Raw genomic sequence first — 24,306 nt, 5'->3', positions numbered from 1 at the left:
GCAAAGCGTTTGGTTGTACCATTTGATTTTTATGTTTTACATCTCTGTTATTTTGATATAGTGCATCATAAGGAGGGAAGTAGAGATGCACCAAGCTCAGCAATAACTCTAAATCCTTTTATCCTCAGGAAATAAGACTAGTAAAAAAAACTATTTTTTAATTACAGATTTTAATTATATATTTCTTGTACATTTTATTCTGGGACTGAAAATACATCTGTCTACTCCAGTGGACGGTTTGGCCAAATTCTGCCAATGTATATTATGCAATATTTTGTATGTTTTATTTAAAATGATGATATCATTTGCACTTGAATAACGTTATGAGTATTTATACCACTTGCTCTTTGTAAATGTTTTATAAACATATCGTTTTTGGACCTATTTTGAGTTCCACTGAATCACTTTTTATGAGGTGGACACATGAAATATAAGTGGGGGGGGTTTAATAGGCATATTTTTTCAGTTGTTTAACAGTAAAAACAAACAATATTACTTATTAATTTAATAAGTCATGCATGAAAGGGTTTAATTAAAATACATAAAAAACAAGAATAAACAAACGAGCAACTTTGAGGTGCAGTTGCAGTTAGCTAGCACCTGAAGTTGGCCGCTAGGGAGGCCAGTTGCCGATAAACCTCAAAGAGGAAGAAGAAAAAGAAGAAGAGTCCGCCGTTAAACGCGTCACGTGGGTCGTTTGGTTCCCTCTCACTTAACAGCAGAGGCTCCATTTTGTGTTTGCGGTCTCAGTCGACAGTCAGCAAGGAAATACTGCTAGGACCACCTAAGGGTATGTGTTGAACGATTAAAACTCACCGTGCATGTACTGTTATGTTAAAAGAAAAGTTAACGTTATCTGTCGTGTATAGGAGTCGTTATCTTAAATTTGCTCGCTACGTGGCCTGGTAAAAATCTGGTAGCTAGGCCCCACAGTTGACCGGCTAACGTTAGCTTGCTACAAAAATAGGGCGTTTATAATTCGACGTTGTTGGGGCCGCTAAATATCATTATTTATATACACTAATAACGTTATTGTTCTTACGCTTGCAGAAAACTTTACCAACAACACCAACATGAGTGGATGTCGTATTTTCATCGGCCGTCTGAGCCCGTCTGCCAGAGAGAAGGATGTGGAGAGGTTCTTCAAAGGATACGGCCGCATCCGAGATATTGACCTCAAGCGAGGCTTTGGGTTTGTGGTGAGTCTCACACAATGGGAATGGATCGAGGCAGTTTTCTTAAATATTGATAGAATTTGAATAAAGGCCACTTTATACTTCGCTTTACAGTAATGTAATGTTTCATTCAGCGCAGTCGGTTCTATCCGCCTTAGCGTACATGCAGAGTAGATACCAAGTTCTTTAAATTTACGGCCTTCATTTTGTTCCGTATCCAGTGTTGTGTCCTTGCAGTGTCAACCATTTCGAAATCTAGAAGTGTTTAAATGAAATGCTGATTTTAGGGTTTTCTGCCCAATTCACCCCTACATTAAATAAGTTACTGCCAAAGGGTTTTTCTCAGGTAACTTTACATACACTCTAAGTATTCACACCTTTTCCTTTTCTCACACTAGATTGGAGGGCTGGGCAGTGAAACAATGATAATTATCGCTATATATTTTTCCTTTATAACAATACAACACATTTTTATTAAATGTTTTATTTAATTTATTAGAATCAAGAATGAATTACCACTGGTGCTGGGTGATGTGGCCAAAAATGTTAGTAATTCTTTTTTTTTTTTATTGTGATAACATTTTTGTCCATGCCACCCTGCCCTACTCCATTGTACAATAGATTAAATTAACTTCAGGCTTTCAATATCTTAATATCCCCTAACCCATGATGACAAAGGATTTTAACACATTTGATTAAAATCAACAAATGAAATCCATTAATATTAACATGCAGAAACTTCTGGATGGTGGGTAAACGACTCCAGGATCGGTATGAAACTGGGTCACAGCAATTATCTGCTTGGTATATGCTGGTATTTTTAAGGGAAAGGAAGAAAGGCATTACTGCCATATTTAAAATAGTCTAATGCTGTACCTCACACACTTAAGAATGACACAGAAAAGGGGATAAAGAGACACAAACTTTTAAGTGTTATTAATGTGCGTTCTGTTTGTTGTAGGAGTTTGATGACCCCAGGGATGCTGAAGATGCTGTTTATGAGCTTGATGGCAAAGAGTTGTGCAATGAAAGGTAGGAATTTCTCTTGTGGTAAATGTTTGTACGAGTTTTCCTTCACCGTTTGGTCCATCGGTTTCCATGGTAATACAGAAGCTTTTCTGTAATTTCAGGGTAACCATCGAGCACGCCCGTGTACGTCTGCGAGGTGGCCGTGGCAGAGGAGGCAGCACTGGAGGAGGAGGAGGAGGACGTTTCTCTGATCGCTATGGCAGAGGATCCCAGAACAGTCGGAGGTAAGGTTTTCACACCTCCTCCAGTTTTGGTAACATCAACTGCTTTGATACGTAAATATGTATTTGCCGTTTAATATGTAAGGAACACGTAAATGAACGGTTCTGTAAGTATGTTGTTTAAACAATTATTTGGTAAAAGGTCAATTATCAGAGTCCATGTTTTGAAATGGCTACTGTGGGTGTTCAAGTTACTTGTATATTTTGCAGTGATCCAGTTTAATTACAGACTTGGAATTTTAAATGCATGCAACACCTGGCCTGTGCTCACTGAATTTCAAATATCCTTGAGAGCTCTTAATGGCCAGGCCACACTGCCTATGTGATAAGCGCATGTGCATCGTGGAACCTCTTACTTTTTATTTTGGCGGCCATGTCAGTAGGTTAGAGCTGCCACACAGTCTGTGCGAGCTACATGCAGCAGCAATGCTTCACTTACAAAAAAAAAGTTCACTAGTTTTTGACAGTGACAAATGTCTGTGTCTGTATCTGTAGAATATGTCACAAGACATGAAGAAAAAAATAAAACTATTTTAACCCAACACCTTCTGGATACTTTTCAGATTAATAGCTCTCTAGTGTTTCTCTGAACATAATCCCTTCATTTGTTTACTAGGCTTTTATTTCAGAGGATTTATTAAAGGCAAACATGATGTAGAAAGATAGGGCCGCAGTAGTTAAGCAAGATAGCCGTCACACACAGGTTAGAGGTAGGCAGTAGGGATGAAACAATTACCGGTTTAACAGTAAACCATGGTAAAATTACCGGTTGTTATTACCTTTACACATTTTAATTACCATGATAACCGGGTACGGTTAACCGCGCTATTATAATCTCAAGGCACTTTTTCAGTCACTCTGAAGTCCGGTCGCGCTGAGGGGAAACTTGATTGAAGAAAATAACTTTATAGTGAACGCAGGGTGTTAATTTCTAGCTTTGGTTTGTCTGTCTGACTTGCTAACAGCGTATAAACTGAAGCTCTCTGTGTTAGCTGCTCTTGTAAAAACGCTACACGTTGTTCTCTTGCTGTGTGTGTCGTGACGGCAGAGTTTATTCGTCCACTGAACATAACACGTTATGCAGTTTAGTCAACCAAGCAGCATATCTAGAAACACTACATACTGTATTTATGTCAGTTTTGGGGCTCATTGCAGTTACTTTCACTGTCTTCTAAAGACTTTCTTGTTTTCATGTAATTGTCCACGGGATCATTGTATTACCTATAGGCCTATAATATAAAATCTTGATAATGCACACCTAGATGATTTTCATGTTTACAAAAGGTATTTGCGGTTATATTTTTTTATGGACACAAAATGGAAATTTGTAGTTTTCAATATAAAACTTGTTGAAATGGTTTGTGTATCAGTACATTTTAATATTTTTTGGCACATTTTTACAATACCATGATAATACCATGATAATTTTGGTCACTATAATCGTGATATGAAATTTTCATACAGTTTCATCCCTAGTAGGCAGTATGGCCTCAAGCTTTAGTCTGTGTGCTAAAGTCTGTATCTCAGCCTCACAATGTCGTTCAGTTGAATGAGTCTTTTTACATTCTCTTGTTCCAGTCGAAATCCTCCTCCGATGCGCACTGAGAACCGCCTGATTGTGGAAAACTTGTCATCTCGTGTCAGCTGGCAGGTTAGTATTGCCACATGTTTTTCATACACAGCAAGCCTCTAAACGCTGCAACACCACAGATGTTATCACCTCAAACAGTCTGCCTCCAACAATATACACATACAAATGTAGAATATCCATACTGCTAAAAACATAGAAACAATCAGATCAATTGCTAATGTGTATAAACAAACTTTTATTGTGATAAGGCCCAGATTGTTATTTTAAAAAACACTGCTCATATGAATCTGCATCTGATGCAGTTAAGTAATGAGTCAAAGAGCAGCAACTACAACAAAACAGTTAATTTGTTCCTTTTTTCAAATTTTAACCAATTCTTCACCCCTTTATTTGCCAGCCTGACTGTTGTGTCATATGGAAGAGCTCGCTTATGGTGGAGTTAACCCCTTCTGGGTCCTTCTGTCTGGGTTGAGCCTGTGGTGTCAGCCAGTCTGTCCTACTCCTAGTTGACGCCTGCTGGTCTTGTGAGCGCTCGCTCCACACTAGAGGCGCTGGCGGCCCCTACGCTCGCTCGCAACGCCCCCTGTCGAAGGCAGGGGGGTGCCTGGTGTGTGACTGAGAGCGAGAGAGAGGAAACAGAGAGTTGGCAGAGAGAAAGGAGAGGAAAGAGCGAGAGTCGATGGTGATGGTGGTGGCGTATTGATCGATGGTTCGTTAATTTGAGGGGCTTCGATCGATCGATATCCCCCTTCCCTCCCCCCCTCTGGTGTTCCCGCACATCGCGAGAGAGTGTGAGTTCCTTCCAGGTGCCCATGGATATAATCTGCTGTTATGGTGGGCTCGGAGAGCCTGCGGCCCACCCCAAAGGGTTTCGCTCTCAGGTAGTAGTTTCCTCTCTTCCACCCTGTTCACTCTCTTTACTGAGGCGGGGTGCCGAGACGGGCGGTCCCGGCGAGGAGCCCTGTGCCCTCTTTGCCAGGGAAAATGGGGCTCTTAGTGCCAAACGCTGCCCAGTGGCGCCACTGCAGTTCAGTTCATGCAGATGGTGTTCATGTCTCTGTAGTTATAATGAGCAGTGGGTCCAAGAATCTCAAAACTGTTGTTAATACTCACTGTGTCCAGTAAAAGTACTTGTAAAAATATGTTCTATACATTGGCGTACACTACATTTTTCTAGTTTTGTGGGGATTTAAAATTTTTTTTAATGTTTTTTAAAAAACACTTTTTTGAAGGACAGGCTTGATTAAACGGTCTCTGAGGTTCTTGGACTCATCCTTATCTGCTGTAGCCTGTGTAGTCCTCTCAGAGAATCTAACCATCTCTCTTTTTGGGTAAATCAGTCCTGTTTTATGTCTCAGGCTGTACTTGTGTCCTGAGTCTCTCCGTAAGTTGACTGATGTTTACATGTGTAGGACCTGAAAGATTTCATGAGACAAGCTGGAGAGGTGACATTTGCAGATGCACATCGCCCCAAGCTCAACGAAGGGTAAGACCATTAACTCAATTATGAACATCACCATGTGAGTCATATGTTTACCATATCAAAATTACATTTGAAATTTGAGGAAAATTACAATCCAATTTATGACAAAAAGCATATCTAAGATTGTTAATAAAATAGTTTCATGCTGTTTTTACAGAGTGGTTGAGTTTGCCTCATACAGCGATCTGAAAAACGCCCTTGAAAAACTGTCTGGAAAAGAAATCAATGGCAGGAAAATCAAGCTCATTGAGGCAGCCAAGAAGAGGTGAGTTGTCTGCCCGAACCTCCAAACACAAAAAAAGCGATCAATACATATTAGAGAAGTCATTTGATTGTGGCTGATGCGCTCCTATTCACCCATGATTGGCGGCGCACAGATGGCGGCTTCCGCTTTCCACTCATGTTTCATTTATTATCACAATAAGAGCATGCTATTATCCGAGATAACTTCATTGAATGCTGAGAGATCAGTGCTCCACCTGCATTCAAAGAACAGAGTCATGCTTATTTTAGATGGCCTATAGTAAAGGTGGATAAAGAAATGGTTCCAGGCAAAAGTATAACTTGGTTTATCACTATATATGGGCTGAACTGTTGCTGAGGTTGCGCATTAGTCACACTGCTGTTGGGAAGCATAGTGTGTGTAAATGTATAAATCTGTATTGATTACTGTGCCACTAACACACTTTTCAGAAGAGAACTTATCTTTTAATCACCTTTTTAAAAGGGGAAAGTCGGCACAGACACAAGAAGCCCTCATCTTATTGTTGCAATCAGATCTTTAGAGTCTGTCAGGATTGACAGTGATTATTCAATTTATTTAGCTTTTATTCATACATGGTGGTAGGTTGACTGCACATACATGCTCTTTAACTGGAAAACCTTGTCAATGGTTAAATTAATTTAAAGAAAGTAATAAGGAATGACTTGTTCATAAGCCAGACAGTATATAATGTGCAGGCTCGGTGAAAGCAGTCTTCACACTGCCTGGCTTGCTTGCTTATTCATTTATGAATGCGTTTACTTAATACTTGTGTGAAAGAACCCCAGTAGTTAATTTCTGAGAGCCTGAATGTGTATACTATGTAGTTTGGCAATATCCTAATGATCTTTCTTTACTCTTCCTCTCACCCAGGTCGAGAAGTCGTTCCCGGTCAGAGAGCTCCTCCCGCTCACGGTCCCGTTCTCGTGGTCGCTCTCCATCTCGCTCGCCTAGACGCTCTCGCAGCCCCGCCAAGGCCCACAACCGTTCCCGTTCCCCCAGTGGCTCACCCTCCGGCGGTGCCGCCTCCCCATCAGCGAAATCCAAGGATGCCACTAAACGTTCCTCAAAAACGAGCAAGTCTGCCAGCCCGCACTCCCCTCTGCCTGCCCAGAGGGCCTCTCGCTCTCGCTCCCGTTCCCGCTCCCGCTCTCGCTCCCGTTCCAGATCTCGCTCTCGTTCTCGCTCTACTGACAGCCAGCGCTAAAGGTTGTGTTTAAGTTTAACAGGAATCACCAGTTGGAACAACTTGTTTCAGCAGTATAATCAGCTTGGAGGTGTTTGCACACTGGAGCTCCCATGACCCCCTCTGAAAGCTGAGACAAGCGTTTCCCTCAAGTAAAGTTTTTTTTTTTAGTTTTTCTTGTCTGGATTGTCATCCTCAACAGTCCTCAAGGTTTTCACATTTAAAACACATGTCGTACAGAAACAATGATATTAAGTCAGATATTTTATTGTCATTTTAAAGTTAAATAATTTAAACAGAAGACCGTTGTACCGTTGAGTGACTCCTCACCTCCAAATTTACTCATCCAGCTTAGCTGCAGGTCCAGTTCTGATCCAGCACCATTATTTCTTGTCACAGAAACACCAAATCGAACCAGCACTGCCATTATTGGGCCTCTAACGTTGGTCATCTTTACACTTTGAAAAACTTTGAAGAGGGAACCTGTGTTTTTCAGCAGTAATAGAATACTTTTGATAAGTCATGTGACCACTTTCTTTACTGTTTTGCGATACTTTTGTTGTTGCTTGTCAGTAGGAAGATTGATCCTTTTTCTTTTTTTTACATTTTTGTCCTTATCACTCGCGTTTTCCAAGTCCTTTCACCTCTTTCCCCATATTTTCTGACCTGCTGTATCTACCACAGATGGTGTATGCCATATCTATAACTTAAAATGCTTGCATGTGCTTTTGTTTGATCGAAATTTAGACTTATTAGTATTGAAAATATTTTATTTGTACTTAAAGCTCAAAAACAAACCATTGCAACTGGCATTGGCAGCTTCAGTACCAAGAGCACTGTACAATGACATTGTTCCAGCAGTTGAACAGCTGCACAGTAAAATAACGGTTGATTTCATGGATCGTGCAGTTGACTGTTGAACTGTCTTGTTGGGAGATGTAATACTCTTGAGGATAAGGTCAACACTTTAATTTCAACACTTTAAAATGGTGTTGCATACAGAATGTTTATTCTAGCGTTGTAATTTACTTGTTTTTGTTTTGATATAGGGGTTTTGTGTACAGCATTGCAGACTTTGATTTTACATACGTGTGTATTATACTTGTTGGTACTGTGACTGATGTTACTGTGGTGACTGAACGTGTAGACAAGAGTTTGGAAAATGCGACATTTTTGTAAATAAGGATTTTATTTTCAGTGGGAAAAAAAAAATATGATGGGCGTTTGTATGGTTTAGGAAGACAATTGACTAAAACAATAAAACTGTTTTAATTAAAACATGAGTTTTGTGTTTGTCAGTGGTTTACAAATTTACAAGTTGTCAACTGACAATTCAGAAGTAAATACTCTGAATTCTCCCAGTCTCAAATCACTTTGCTTTCTGACAGTTATACATCTTATTTGTTTCAAGTAGTGCAGGAGCCCTTTCAGCGAGCTGCAGGGCGTTGTCTAGTCCCCATCAGGCTGGAGAGTCTTTGGTCCTCCATCATACAGTCCCCTCAGAGGACACTTTCGACTTGTCTTCAGCGTTAGCTGGCTGGTACGTCTCTGTAGGTCAGGCAGACAAAGTGGTTTGGCAGAGCAAGCGCATGAAAGTAGTTTCATAAAATTAAATTTTAAGTTAATCGAACAGTCAGGCTCATTAAATTTCACATTCAAAATGAAAACACACATTTGAGAAACTGGTAAGATTATTATTATTTTTTTTTTTAGTTGACAGTGTAGAAACTGACAGAAGACTATGAGGTGCAACAGAGGTCACAAGCCAAAATCCAGCAGAGCTTACACAGTATACAATTTTAATCACAAGGCAACCAGGATGCCCCTGTGATCTTTCAGGTTTGGACCATCATTTCTGACGGGTGCTTTTAGATGGTCGTGGTGATGCAGTGGATAAGAAGCATGCTGTTGGTGTGAGAGACCCGGGTTCAATTCCCCACTGTGATACATCCACAAATGTGTCCGTGAGCAAGACTTAACCCCTAGTTGCTCCAGAGGCATGCAACCTCTGACATGAATAGCAATTGTAATTGCTATTGTAATGTCAGAGGAGGAATCCTAATGACGACGTTGGTTCCCTCCCTCACTTCCTCTAGCAACATTAGGTAAAAATGTTCATTTACTGTGTCTAAGTATCCACTTGATGGATTGGCACCACATTTTGGACGGGTGACTTTTCCTCTAGTGCCACTTACATTTTAGTTTATTATTGAAATATCTCAAAGATGAATTGTAAAAAACTTTCATCTGAACACCATCAACAGGTCAAAATGTCTGTTTATGACAAAATACCATCAAAACTAATGAGATTCCAGTCAGCCTCCTGTATTTTCTGGTTAGTACTAATTCAGCATGGCTGTAGACTCCTTTTCCTGTTAGATGAGAATTGTTTTCCCCTGTATTGCTTTGGAAATTGCTTGTTAGCTAATATATTGCTAACACGACATTTTTTTCTGTTGTGTTTTTTCAGTCCAGTACAGTACACCCCTTTATAATTTCATATTAGCTTTTATCCTCTGGCTTAAGAATGAACATATTAACCCTTTAAAAGCCTGTTTACCTTTCTCTGTGAATGTGAACCTTTGGTAACACCTGAACAGCACAATGAGCACACCTGCCTCCATCATCTGGAAGGACACGTAGACCAAGGGGAACAGAAACAGAGGGCCGATCATTTCCGGGGGAAAGGCCATCTTCAGAATAGTGCTGCAGAGCTGGATGTTCTGACAGCCTGTTTCCATAGCGACCGTCCTCCGTTCCCTGAGGGCAGACAGATTCATTCATAAGTCACGGGTACATAAAGACAGGCTCGTGGCTCTGACATGACTAACATAAGCGCTTGAATTTAAGCAGATAACGCTCCGCCTGACTTACGCTTGGTTGAGCTTAAACAGCGAGGAGATGATGTATCCGAAGGAGTAGCCTATAAAAGGCATGAGAGAGCCGATGGCCATGAGTGGAGGAGACAGCACTGTCAGGATGGAGCCTCTGATGGCAATGCTGGAAATGATGCCAATCCCAACTACAGAAATCATCATGATAGTGAGGCCTACCTGGGAACAGCAAGACAGGAAACTCATTAAACTGTAGATTCCTTTGGTTTCTTAATTATTAAAGAATAAGTCTAGTGGTCTATGTTTTCTTTAAAGTATTGTCTGTGTAGACACAGCCTCGCCTTATTCATCTGTGACAAGAGCATCAAATGTGAATTAATGTGCCACACAAAATAATCCCAATAATGCACCAGGAAATGATCATCATTTGTGACCTGTTTTTTAAAAACATTTATGTCTCCAGTGGGAGCCAATGGGAGCCAATATTTGATTACTAGTTTGCCCCATATAATGTCAAAACAATGCCCATTAATATTACACGTCCAAGTCAGTGTCTTGAAATTGCCATTGTTTTGGCTGACCAACCATCCAGAACCCAAATATATTCAATTTACAGTGATGTATTACCACACGTTTTTGCCATTATTGCTTGATAAATGACAGAATGACCACATTAGGCACCCTGTGAAATTTAACGTAGGAAAAGTCATGTTAAAATCGCAGGTGAAATATGTTAAACATGTATTTTACACATGGGAAATGTGGTTTTGGAACATTTTCATGGTGTAAAGTGTAAAACCTATGTGAAACCTATGGGAGTACAGGTATTTCCATGTTTCCTACATATCATCACATGTGGAAAACATGGGATATTCATTTGGTTTGTCTGTAAGGGATAAACAATAAATCAAGCCTGTTCATTTCCTTCACAAACCATTAATCAAAATTGTTTCTGCCCTTTAACCTTCTGACCCTTGTGTGTGTGTGTGTGTGCGCGCGCAAACCTTTGTGATGAACTTTGCGTACTGCGGCCTGTAATAATTAATGAGGATGCCGGCACTGCAGGGAATAAGAATCATGAACAGCGAAATAGTGATGTCGACGTAGGGCACGAAGTCCTGCAGGTTAGTGAAGCCCTGACAGTAGAGGTACAGCAGCAGAGGCATCATGCCCAGAGCCAGCAACGTGGAGCAGGAAGTCATCACAATGCTGAGGGGAAACACAGGGGTGATAATGTCTTAGTCCAGTCTTAAACTGAAACAACTGCTTCCTTATTATATTGGTGACACATGACCTTTAGTTTAGGCCCACCATTGGGTCAACACTTGGTTGTAAATGAGGAATCTGGAAGAGTGTGTAGATTAGAAAACAACCCCTCCACAAGATCCATTTAGTAAAGAAAAACAGTCACTAAATGGTCAGATTTCTTTCTCAATAGCTATTTCAAAGGTCAAGAATTAACTTTGAAGCTCAAATCTGAAGCCAATGAGGCCCTTTGCAGCATGTTTTTCCCTCAATTCCAACTTCTCTCTCTGTACTTACCAGAGAAAAGTGTTCAGATTTTAACATCTACAATTCCATACAAACTCAAGATCATGTGATATCAACCAAAACAGCTCTATAGAAATAGAAAAATTATATTCTCTACTGCTGTTCTAATGTCAAGAATTAAGTTTTAACTTGAACCACTGAACAGATTTGCACAAGAGGGAAGGATAGCAGGTCTCCAGAAACAAATCAGGCCCATATGTTTCCTTGTTCACACTGAAATGTGAAAATCAGACAAGCATACATTTATTCAGCACATTTAAGAATCAGTGTCACTGTAAATGGTCCATACACATTTAGAGAATTTACTTTTTGTCATCATTTTGTAGCAAACTTGACAGCATTATGTTTAAAGTCTACAAAGTGTGAGGTGCAATGAACAGTGTAGCTTCCGGGGGCTGCTGGTGGGGCAGCAGACTTGTTAATTGCAGGTTGAACATTTTCTGAGCTGAGTAAACTATCTGCCAGCCAATTGTTTCAAGATTTATTGCTCTCATATCACCCTTTTTATAACAGAGGCTGATTAACAATATGCTAGTGTCACCTTTACTCTCTAATAATGAGTAAAAAGTGACATGTCACTTTGAACTTGCCTGTAAATTTGCTGAGAAATACTGTGTAATAATATTTTTAAAAGGCCTCGTTTGCTGCCTGCATGAGATCCTTAATAATCCTTATTATTAGTTGTAAGCGGGGTCCACGCCTCCTGGCATCAGCCGCGCCCCTTGCCCTGCGCAGGCCGCGCGAGTCAACCCGCGTTGAATAAATGAACAGAGTTTGAAATTAAAGGGACTTGCGGTTATGGGGATATAAAATTAATGTACAGTATGTCTAAGGGAGTGTCATTTGATATTCGATTAATAGTGCCACCTAGAGGCCGATTAACACCAAATTTCATACAGCCCCTTGGGAACGCCTAGTTATGAGGCAAAATGTCCCTTAGTTCAAAATCCCATTCAAATTAATAGGATTATCCCACGGTATTTCAGCTTCAATTATAGCGCCACCTTTAGTCCGAATTACACCAAACTTTTCGGGTGTCATCAGGGGCCTATAATTTCGTATCAATCGGACTTGTGGTTATGGAGATATAAATGCTTGTAAATCAATGAGATTTTTTAAATGTCTTTAATCTGCAATAACAGCGCCACCTAGGGTCAACTTTGGTGCCTGGAGACTATTCTGAACAATTTGTCTCAAGTTTCATGTCAATGCAAGTTGTGATTATAGAGGAACAGATAATTGCTGTTACACAGCACCACCTAGGGGCTAACTTTTGCACAGCCACACAGCAACCCATGCCACATAAGGTCACCAAATTTGGTGTTGGTCAGCCATTCCAAAGATATGACATCACCTCCCGTTTCTAGCGTTTTCACAAACATTTGTTAGCTTATAATTGGGACATTTTGTGGCAGATCAAAATTTTCTCTACAAACTTTTATCAGCTTGGTCCAATGATTGTCCGTTCCAAGTTTAGTGTCGATCGGACTTCCCGCTTCGGAGAAGTTATTTAAAATAGGTATTTCAGTTTTTTCAGGAAAAAAAAGTCTGTGGCCTGTACCAGGAGATTCAACTCGATTCCCCAAATGAGTGGCTGTAAGGTTTTTGATATGCGCCTTTGTATGTGGGAGTTCCAGGCCCAAACACAATTATCTTGCTTATAGCGCCCCCTAGAGGTAGAAGTGTGCGGATTTTTGCGCCTGAAGTACGTGCAGCGGTTTGGACCTACCTTATGAGTTTTGCGTCTGTAGCACTTACTGTCTAGGCCAGTATCACTTTTAGCGCCAGAAGAATAATAATAAAAATCCTGACGATTACAATGGGGTTCCCAGCCCTACTGGGCCTGGGAACCACGATGCCTTGCGTTTGCGGGTTTCCTTGCCCTTCTTGGGCTTGGACCCCTAACTAAAAATTTATTGTCTGAAGGACTCTGTTTCATCAGTGCTGTTTTAGTTCCGTCCTGCAACACTATGCTCAACAGCTGCAAGCCAGATAAGATCCTTAGACATCAGATAGAGGAGGAATGTCCTGAACACACAATCTACACACCGGGTCCTTGCTGAATAAGGTGACTAATGGGGTGAATGGCCCAGAGGTTGAAAGTTGAAAGGGGCTTGCATATTATGATAATAGCTAATATAGATTTATGATCAGACTGGTGATGTCCTGCAGGTCATTCAACTCTAATAATGACAGGGCGGGTGCCGCTGGTATATTAAATCACAGGCCATACTCTGATTAGCACAGCATCCTCGATTGTAGATACATGAAAACAAAAGATAGCACATTGACCGAGGTCACTGAACTTTTGCCTTAAAGGTCAGTTCACCAGATAAAGTTTTATGTTTTTCATTTGGGAATATGTCTCGAGTAATTGAAGAAGATAAGTACACACAAGCATTATCATTCCCACAGGCACCACATTACATATAAATCTCAGATCAGTGACAATAAGCAACAATTGTTGTTTTGGACAATGGACTAAGCCACAAGACTCAACAATTGGAAACCTTTTGTAGGAAAGGATACCTTACTGTTTCAGTGCTATGAGCAGCACACTCACCTTCTTTGCAGTGGGTTATTTGACAAGCAAGATTAAGCAAGAATACATGTCTATCGCTGCTGAGAGAACCATTAATTGTGATGAGGCAAAGATAAAAAGTTTGATTTATCTGACTCTGAAATCAACAACACAATGTGATCAATCAGGGGCAGTCCCCAAACTGAGATACGTTTCTGAGACACGCAGCAGTCTGGCAGTGGTAGTAAAATGCCTCATCTGCCATTTAAAGGAGACAATGCTTCAGGAGAGACTTGTCTCAATAGGAAGGGAAAGATGGGTGACTGCTGACAACCAGTTTCATCTCTTCATCCACAGACTAACTGGCTCTGCTAGCCCCAAATCCCTCCCCTTTATTTAGTAACAGGCCAATGACCGGTATTCACAAACTGTCAATGTACGGTCTCTCTTATTTTAATACCCACCCCAACATAAATGCTGCTCAAATAAAAATCACTTTGCAAGACATTCTTGTGACTGAATTTCTCACAGCCTTCCGACACATTTCTTTTAGACTTTCAACCCATTCCTCGTGTGCTAAAAAGCTTCCAGCTCACTAATGTTCTTTGGTAGGTTTCCTTGCTGCCACTGCTTTCTCTAAATCCCACCAAATATTTTTCATGGGATTAAAAACCTGGGGACTGAGGCGGCCACATGAGGACACTCGAGGAACAATTCCTGAACTTGGACGTATGCTTGGGATCATTGTAATTTAGATTTAATCATTTATCTATTTAGCTGATGCTTTTAACCAAACTGATTTACAATTGATATATGTCAGACTAGGGGGTGACTTGGTGCCACATTCCTTTTCAAAATGGCCTGATATTTCAAAGACTCCATCATGCCAGGTACAGGGTGAAGTTTAGCAGTTCTTAAAGCAGCAAAACACCCCCAGGACAGATCCACCTCCATGGATGATGCTTGGGACAGTGTTCTTCTTTTTGTCAAAGACCTTGCCCTTCCTACGCCAGACATTCACTGAGCCATGGGTCCAAACAGTTCCAGTTTAGCCTCATCACTCCATAAAAAAAATACTCCCCGAACTCTACAGACCTATCCACATTTTTTCGTGCATATTCAAGTATTAATGTGCTTTTTGGTCAAGATGGTAGTGCAGCAAGGTTTCCAGGCACGAGGTCCTTGCTTGTTTAGTCTGTACTGATTTTGAGTTTTATTACTGCCTTCATGAGGTCCTCCTGCAAGTCATGGTTGATTCCCATTTGAGAAATGTTGCTCTTTTCTTCCCACATTTTCATTATCAGTTTATCATTTTAGCCTTTCCAGATCAACAAAAGGTTCAGGAGCCACCAACGTCTGTCGTTCAAGTGTTCACTTGGACCTTAATTGCCTGAGTTTACGATAGAGTTTACAAAAACAGTTTCAGTAGGTTGTGTGTGTACCTGAGGTTCATGTCTCCCTGCAGAGCAAGGGCCAGGATGTTGGAGAGGCTTCCACCAGGACAGCAGCCGCAGATCAGAATCACTACAGATGTAATTTCAGCCAACTGGAATGCCTACAGCATGAAATGATAATAAATTGTTGCCCATGTGTATGACTGATAATAATGTCTAATAGTGATATCAGTGCTGATCTGATTGATTACGGAACACTGTGAATCTTGATTGTGCATAAATAATTAAATAATATTATATATATTTATTAATAATATTATTTAATAACATTATATATAAATAATAAACAGTGTTGGGGAGGTTGCAGATTACAAGTTACCCTATTTAAAATGTAGTGTAACTATTTCAATCAATTTATCAAAGTAATTTTAATTACTTTTTGATTACTTTTCTAATGAATGATTCAACTTGAAATGAAATGAACTGTTAACCATTTTCAAAAGACAGCTTGAGAGGCAATTTTACTAACAGATGTGTGGCGCTGCAAATTCAAACATAAGAACCAATAAAAGCATCAGAACAGCCTCAAACTTTACTAAACGGCTGGAAATGACAAAGGAAGACACTGTGCAGATGAAAAACATGCAGGCAGCAAAATGAATTTTCTCCATATAACTTAGCTTTTTACAGAAAATATTCAGCTGTAACCCCCAATGTAATCACGAACATTTGCAAAAGTAACTGTAATTTAATTACACATTTTTTCCAAGTAACTGTACAGTTACTTGGAAAAAATGTGTAATTAATTGATTTTGTAATTACATCCCGTAACTAAATTACATGTAACTAGTTACTCCCCAACACTGATAATAAAAACAATTTGTTGGAAATGCTTAATTTTTCCTGATTCTTAGCTGTTTTGATCCACAAAAAGCTTTCATGCAGTCTGTTAGTGTTACTATTTCCTCTTTGTCTTGTGTTGTTATTATGCAATTTTCAAATGTCTTGGGTTTTTTTTTCAACAAGCAGTCGATAACCTAAAAATATTCAATTTACACTGACATAAAACAAAAAAATTGTCAAATCTGAAGGCTGGGCCTGGGAATATTTGTGCTTTTTCCTTGAAAAGTGACAAACAAAAGAAATTTCTTTTCTGTCGATCGACTAATCATTTTCAGCTCTACTAAACAGTACTTAACCAGCATAATGAGATACATTCTTTTAGACTGCAGGAGGCCTCACATGCCTCCTGTATATCAAAATTGCAATGTGATTATAATCTTAAATACCAGAACATAACAAGAATACCAACCTTAGCTAAGCAAAACGCTGTCAGAGGCATAACACCGTACTGGGCCAGCACTGCTATCACCACACCCTTAGGTTTCACTATGTGACTCTGGAAAGAAGAAAAAATGGTTGATGGTTGACATTATTGTAAAGACCTTCTATTTCCTTAATAAACACAGATCATTTACTTGCAGGTGTATATGAAAGGACAGCATGCTGCTGAAGTCACCTTGATCTTGGACACCTCCATGGTGCATCCCAGTGAAACCATGGTGATGAATAATACAATTATCATAAGTATGTTGATTGTTTTGTCCATTATAGGCGACATCATAGCCGTGTAAACTGAGCTGGTGTTAGCAACCGTTATGTTGACCAGGAAGCTGTCATTTTGCCACAAATCTGGATGAGGGAACAGATCTGCTGCGTAGTCCAAGGTGCCTTCCATGTTGGAGCAGCACGAGTTGTAATCCTCAGACACACACAGGCACAAGCATGACCACAATGGAAGACAGAGAACACAGAACGAATGTTGAAATGAAATTGGTCCACAAATGTAACCATAATGGTTTCAGGATCATGAAATGCTTCTCCAAGCTTCACGGTTTTCTCATTATGTCACCCATTATCCAAGACTTCAACTGCTCTTTCTCATTATACAATCAGAAAAAAAAGAATCAGAGCATGACAAGAGTGACGCAGACAGAAAAACAAAGAGAAACAAATCCTTTATAACACAGCAAGAAACACTGGTTTTAGTGTGAGACTGTGGGCCTCCCCTCAGACAGACCCCCCCCCCCCCCCCCCCCCCCCGCCCCCCCCCCCCCCCCCCTCCCCACAGACACACACACCCTAGTTTACTTGCTTAGTTTAGCTCAATCCCTGAATGCCTCTGACTCTGGGGAAGTGGAAAAACAGTACAATCCCCCCAAAACTACTGTATCTCTGAACTCTCTTTAACCAAATCACATATATTTAGGATTTTCTATGTGATCTTCTTTTGAAAATGAATATAATTTTTTTTCACCTCCGTTCTCTGAACCTACCCTAAAACAGTTTGGAGACCCCTGAGGAGGCCAGCCTCCCACTTTGTAAACCTCTGTTCTAAAGAAATATGGAGATCCTGAAGTCAGATGTATATCCTTTAATTGTTTAAATAAATAACTCATCCATGCTTTCTACAGTGTTTCCTTTGGAGTGTCCATTGTCTCCGAACAGGCAGCAAGGTCACTGTTATGTTGATAAGCATTTCAATCAGTGAACATAAAGAGCATAATCTTTCAGTTCATAGTACACATTATATGGTCCTGAGAACCTTTAACCTAATGCTACATGACATGTAGTTTTGAAACACAGTGTGCTTTCATTAGATATTCATGATTTTACACTGTTATGACATTTTCAACATACATTTTTGTTTAAATATCAAGAACATTAAGACAAATGCTCTAAAAGTAAGAAAGACATTACACACATTTTTAGAAATTGATTAGACCTCTATCACCGTAAGGCACCTGTAGCAGAAAACACTGTATGTTTGTTTATACAGTTGATACTTGCATGTGTTTTCCGCATTTGTAGGATGATGACTATACCTGCACACACCAGCTTCCCAACATGCAGAGAAAACAACACTTTACTTTAAGTCCCCCTATTTAGCATTTATACGCAGTATATAGCAGTTGATAAATGGTTTTATAATACGCTAAGTGTTTATTAATGACCAGTATTTGTCAACTTCTCCTCTGAAAACATATTTTATATTAATAATGTTACTTGTCTGCTATATTATCAGTCATTATCTGTTAATACACCAGTCTCCATAGGATTTACATTACATTACATTAATAAATGCTTATATTTGCTTACAACTACAAGGCAAGTTATTATTATTCTGAGGAATGCACAACAGAGAAATGTGGATAGAACTCTGATTAAAAATGGTAAGACAGACCTACAGAATGTTTAAATAAAAGCTACATAATTTTAGCAGCAGTTGTGAAACATTTAAGATATGAAGGACGTGCGTCCTGCTGTAGGTGTCTAATTTAAGTGATCACAACAAGTCATTTCCAATAAAGTCACAAACATGTCTCTATTCACTTATACCTATTCCTTTTTTAATACTGATCATTTTATTGATTTAACCAAAAAACACTACGATATTGGATGTTCAGTAACTTTTGGCTGACGGTGTAGATACATGTTACTGCAGCGAGTCATTTAAATCTGGCTAATCTGTTAAAGACTGAGGAAAAACACACAGCACTTGCTTTTTTTCAAACCTCACTCTCCTTTGCGCTTCAGTAACAAGTTAACCTCCATCTCCAGAGTAGGCAACCACATCCTCCCTACTGGCATGCTCACATGCTGTGTGCAGAAAAATTACCTTCAGTGGATTTCTCATATCTATTTTGCACTCGTAAAAAAAAAAAACATGCACACAGAGATGGAAAATACCACAGAGATTTATAAATGTGTCAACTCCATACTGACTTGTTGACGCTTCTGAAGGTGAGAATTGCACACCTATTCTTTGGGGTCAATTCGTACAGAATAGAAGAAAAAGTGCATTCCCACAAACACATATCCCATCTTAACATGTAAAACTGACAGATTTGTTTACAGTTCTATTGCATACATTGAGTTACCTGTTGGGCCAGAGGTTCCTCAACTCTGCTCTCCTCTTCTCTCTGAAACAAAATCTGGTCCTTGTGTGTAGGCTCTCTCTATTTTTGTCAGTCACAAATGACACCTGGAGGCTTCTGGTTGTACAGAGGTGCCATCTAGTGCACAGTTTACTTCTGTAGCTCAAGAGAAACATAAGAGACGTCTACAGCAGGAAAACTCCTCAGATCTGATTTAATGAAAGTGAAAAAGTTAAATTAAATCAAATTAAAACACATTATTTGATTAAAAGATTGTTTGTAGGAGGTCAAAAGATGGCCTTGTGCTCATAGGTGTCATTTACACTGGGGACATTGGGGACATGTCCCCACCACTTTTTGAAATGGCTGATGTTGTCCCCAACACTTTTTGAAAGCATTTGTAAATATTTAGTTTGTTTCACTCTGTGTTTCTGAGATTTTACTTTTGTTAAATGTTGACTTTAAGAAATACTCTCTCTGGTAAATTTGTGTCTGGAAGAACAGATGTGGAAATTTCTGAGGAATAAGATCCTGTGAAGATGTCCCCAAAGCTCTTTGAATTAGTTCTTTTTGAATTGTTTACTAATCACCACAATGAGTCACAGAGAGGAAGAGAAGAATATTATCATCTATGTCCTGTGAGAGTACAACTTGTGATGCATGTCATTATCTGCTGCAAATTAAACTGCAACAGCTTTGCTTTTAAAATGTAAAAGTAACTGTAAGTATGGCTAAGGGTTCAAAAGAATTAGACTTTTCTTAGTCAAGCAAAACAACATAAAAGACTTTGTCCTCTTCAAGTTCTCCATGGTGGAGAGGAGGTTGTGTGCCCCCCAAGAGGCTGCAATTTTCATTACATTTCACAATAGAAAACTGTTGGATGGAACAAACACACAGTAATTCTGCTTTTACTGGTGCCTGAACAATAGAGAGGCTTAAGTGCTAGTTTTCGGTTAAGAAACGGTCAACTCAAAGTGGCCACCTGTCGCCAAAGACAGAGTCAGAATTTGTCAAGAGGAGAGCATTAAATACACAAATGGATGATCTGCTCATTAAGGATCTACAGTCTTGCATTAAGGCTTGTTGGCGACAGCATTCTGGCTAGCCAGCAGATTAGCTTTTTGCCAAGTACAAACTCTGCACATGATCACAAATTACGCTCAGCTCACAGATTGTTACTCTAAAGCTTGTGCCAAGGTTCCAGATAGCTATCAGTTTGCAGGGCAATTCTGCTGCAAAACCCTCTGCAGTCAATGAAAGAGGAAAGTTCTTATGCATGTAGCTCTGTGCCGGGCCAGAGAAACTCCTAAAATATATTCTACATAGCTATGGGACAAATTTATGATCAAGGTAAATCCAGTACATCGGTTCCAAACGGAAGTAGTTTTATGTAAATGAAAATATTGTGGAGTAGCTCTGCCAATTTGAAAGGAGGAAAATAAACTCAAAAATAGAGTTATAAATTGGTGTAAGGCTGCTATATATATATATATATACATATATATATATATGTATAATATATTTATTGTGACAGACAAACTCGAGTCAGCTGTAACCATGAACATCATGTCCTGCCATTAATAGTGTGTGAAAAGGCAAAGCAAGTCAATTTGTAAAGCCCAAAATCATAAATCACAAATAAAGGTCCTTCACAATCCGTACAGCATACAACCTGTTTTTTTTAAACTTTGATTCGAATGAGTAAAAAGTCCCCCCAGAAAACCCTTTCACAGGGAAAATTAAAGAAACCTCAGGAAGAGCAACAGGGGAGGGATTCCTCTCCCAGGATGGACAGACAAGCTATATACGCCATGTGTACAGAATAGATCAACATAATAAAAGACCTGAGCCACACAACCGCTTCTCCGCCACGGAGACCTGGAAGAGGATAGACTACACAAACACACAAAAGGCAGAACCCAAGCACACCAAAAGAAAAGAAAAGAACAAACATACACAGAGGGAGAGAGAGACATGGACAACATGCACATAACAGAGAGAGATAGAGAGCCAAGAGAAAGACAAGAGGAGAGGCTGAATCTCCTGGAGGACAAAGATCCAGATTCAAACACCTGGTGTGAGGCACTGACAGCCGGAGAGAGAGGGTTCCCAGGACGAGATGCCTGAAGAGAAACTAGGGAGAGAGACAGAAAGATAGGCACACAGCTTGTACGCTCATGTGTTTATGAGACACAAACAGATGATAGAGAGATGCAGAAAGTTTACAGAATTCTTGTCGTACCAAGTACCAATCTTAATAGAAAAGTAGTTAGCAAGCCAGCAGAAAAGTCTAAATAGATTAAAAGACATGGATAAGTGGTAAAAACGCCCAGCTTCTGCCCCTCTAAGTGGCAGTACAGCAAATTCAAACTTACCAACAAAAAGAAGCTAAACCCAAATATTCACAATGTCTTGTAGCTTTAAAGTAAAGTCAAATGAACATGACATTTGGAACATGACACGCGGTGTCGATGAAGGGGTACTTGAGCAACTGGGGGTTTATCAGACAAACAAAAGGTTGGAAATCACTGCAATAGACCAAGATGTCATATGTCGCCCCCCCCCCAAAGGGAAACATGTTGAACATTGTTGAAGGGTTACAAAATGGTGGTCTGGAAAAGAGTGCACCTCTATGCAATGAGAGTGACGGGATGTAAGAGGCAGGAGGGAGTATTGTAAGGGAGCAGTGATTGACATCTGCTAAAAACTCACCACCGTCTCTCGACAGAAATCTAAAGTGGAATTACTGAACAGACAACATTCTGACCGACTTGTTAGTGAATCACGATGAGTCATAAAGAGGGTAAGAGTTAAATGTAAATATGTCTCTACCCCAGTGAGACAATCAACCCTGTTAGTCATCCTCCGCTGCAACAATGGAATAAAGATTTGGCGGAGCAAACTAGTCCAGCTCTTGTTCCACAAAGATGTCACGTGTGGCGTTCTTGAAGCATGTAGCAACACAGCAGTATGGCAGTATTTTATAATCCAGTCCTTTTAATTTGGGGCTGAAAATCTCACATGGGATACAAAATGACTTCTGTTTCAAATACATCGTCGAGTTTATCACTGAATAACACAAAAAGCATTCATTGTGAAATAATACTGTCAAACTAATTCACATCAAAGGTCATACAAATATAAGTAGTAACAAATGTATAAGTATTTGAAATAAGCGATTGCTTGTAAAAATGTACAGTATTACTGTAAATATATAGATAATATGCTGAAGTTTATACAAGGCAGCATGATGATTGTGACTGCACTTAACGGTATCAGTTTGTTTTCTCTTCAAGACAACAAACATTAGATATTTTCATTTTGATATGTAACATTACGGTAAATTATTTTCGTAATGTGTTTTCAGATGTTAACACTGCACAGTTTATTGACATCACCGCATGAACTGCATTTTAAACTACATGATGCTCATTCAAGGCACTTACTGTGTGGAGAGAAACCACTCTGCCCTTAACATCATGGTATATCTGACAGTACACCACCTCCCTCCCTTTCATAAGTCATGCACTGACAACAAGGGCAAGAACAAAAAAAAATCTTTAATGGTGACCGCATATGGGGCCCCTTCCAGTGTAGTCTGCAATATGCTGGAAGGGGACAAAAGGAGGGCATTTTAATGGTTTAACGGGGCTGCCCTGTAAGGACATAGGGGGAGGGGAGGGAGGTTTTGCCTGGACTGATCTGCCTCTCTATAATTACAGGCCAGTCCTTCCAATACCTTGATTTTTACTACTTTTTCCTCCACAGCTAATCACTGTCTGAGCTCCCTGTCTGAATATTGTGAGCTGAAATGGTACCAAAACACTTCATAACTCACCTCAGGCCTGGGGGGAATAGCATTAAGGGTGTGGCGAGATGGCCGATGCGAATCTCGGTTTCTGTGAGCGCTGCCTCATTATTGTATTGTCTCTGTAACAATACCCATCCCTACAGGTAATTTAAATGCAATTGTAGTGCACAAATATAGCAAAATGCATTGTTGCCAGGAGAGGTTTTGCTGCATTATAACATGCATTATTAAAGCCTGGCCTTATTGTGTTGTCATCCTTAAAACAGGCTATACTGTTACGGTCCATATTCCTGAGTGACCCTGTTTGGCTCTGCTGCTGCAGGACATACAGTATAATATAGGATAGTTCTATAAAATGGGAGGGGGGGGGGGGTACAATTGGCAGGAGGACTCGATATAGAGGTCTAAGACAGGAAGGGGGATGATCCAGGTTCACTAGGAGGTGGAGGAAAAGATGGTAGGATCAAGGTCAGTGCAGGTCTAAAGCCCTGTGTCTGCAGGGAAAGCGATGGAGGATAGGGTGTCGCCTCTTGACCTGCTGGGGGAATGGAAGGGGCTGCTCCCAGCTTGTTTTTTTAACCACATTTGCTGACCCACTGCTGCAGTGCAAAATAATCCACAGCGTAAGCTCCTTATCTACAGCACAATTTTGTGAAAAAGAAAGCAGCAGGGCAGATTATTCACAATTTGTCCTGAGACCAGCCCCCACACTACATATCACGTTTTTCCGTCCCCACCATTACATGTACGTAAAATAATCTTAAAGATATGCGTTGTGGTAATTGAATTCTTCATTATAATGGCTACATGTCAGATGTTTAGTGGTATAACCATCAAGTAGTGTTTGATGTTTTTTCTTGATTAATTGTTTGGTCAATGAAACATCAGTAAATAGTAAAAATGTCCATAGAATAGCATATTACTATACCACTATAGTAGTATAGTAGTTATATCCCAGAGCCCAAGATGAAATTTTTTGTCTGGTCAACAATAAAACCCAGATAAATTCAGTTTACAATGACAGAAAACCACATTTTAGTACATGGAACTAGTGGATTTTGCTATTTTGCTAGCAAAATTAGGCCTACTTAAAATGATTAGGCCTAATTGATCATTAAAATATTTGCCAGTACATTTTCTGTCCCTGGAGTTCCAATTAATTGAGAAATCGTTTCAGCTCAGCAACTGTTATGGCAACTATAGCTTTAAATATCAGTAAACGGAGCCGCACTCTAAGTGATAAGAGGAAGGAATCACCTGATTAGTGTTTATTTGTAGACTGTTGTAACATGTGTGCATGTGTGCGTGTG

At 39.8% G+C, this 24,306-nt stretch overlaps 2 protein-coding genes across 2 annotated transcripts; one reads left to right on the top strand and one right to left on the bottom strand.

Annotated features, from left to right (window-relative positions):
• Nucleotides 1-664: 664 nt before the first annotated feature.
• Nucleotides 665-8,230, top strand: srsf5b (serine and arginine rich splicing factor 5b). Its single transcript, XM_046060674.1, has 8 exons — nucleotides 665-790; nucleotides 1,051-1,199; nucleotides 2,137-2,207; nucleotides 2,306-2,428; nucleotides 4,004-4,076; nucleotides 5,429-5,502; nucleotides 5,657-5,764; nucleotides 6,635-8,230. Exons 2-8 carry the CDS (start codon nucleotides 1,074-1,076, stop codon nucleotides 6,966-6,968), a joined length of 909 nt encoding a protein of 302 aa, XP_045916630.1. The 5' UTR covers nucleotides 665-790; nucleotides 1,051-1,073; the 3' UTR covers nucleotides 6,969-8,230.
• On the bottom strand, nucleotides 7,684-16,985 carry slc10a1 (solute carrier family 10 member 1). The gene is made up of 7 exons (XM_046061409.1): nucleotides 16,767-16,985; nucleotides 16,560-16,646; nucleotides 15,296-15,408; nucleotides 10,786-10,990; nucleotides 9,822-10,000; nucleotides 9,508-9,707; nucleotides 7,684-8,495 (listed from the first exon to the last, which is right to left on the bottom strand). Exons 1-7 carry the CDS (start codon nucleotides 16,983-16,985, stop codon nucleotides 8,434-8,436), a joined length of 1,065 nt encoding a protein of 354 aa, XP_045917365.1. The 3' UTR covers nucleotides 7,684-8,433.
• Nucleotides 16,986-24,306: the final 7,321 nt, after the last annotated feature.

The sequence above is a fragment of the Micropterus dolomieu genome, linkage group LG10 (assembly GCF_021292245.1).
Source record: "Micropterus dolomieu isolate WLL.071019.BEF.003 ecotype Adirondacks linkage group LG10, ASM2129224v1, whole genome shotgun sequence".
Taxonomy (NCBI): Eukaryota; Metazoa; Chordata; class Actinopteri; order Centrarchiformes; family Centrarchidae; genus Micropterus; species Micropterus dolomieu.
Note: the sequence above shows the minus strand (reverse complement) of the source record. Positions and strands in the feature narration are given on the sequence as shown.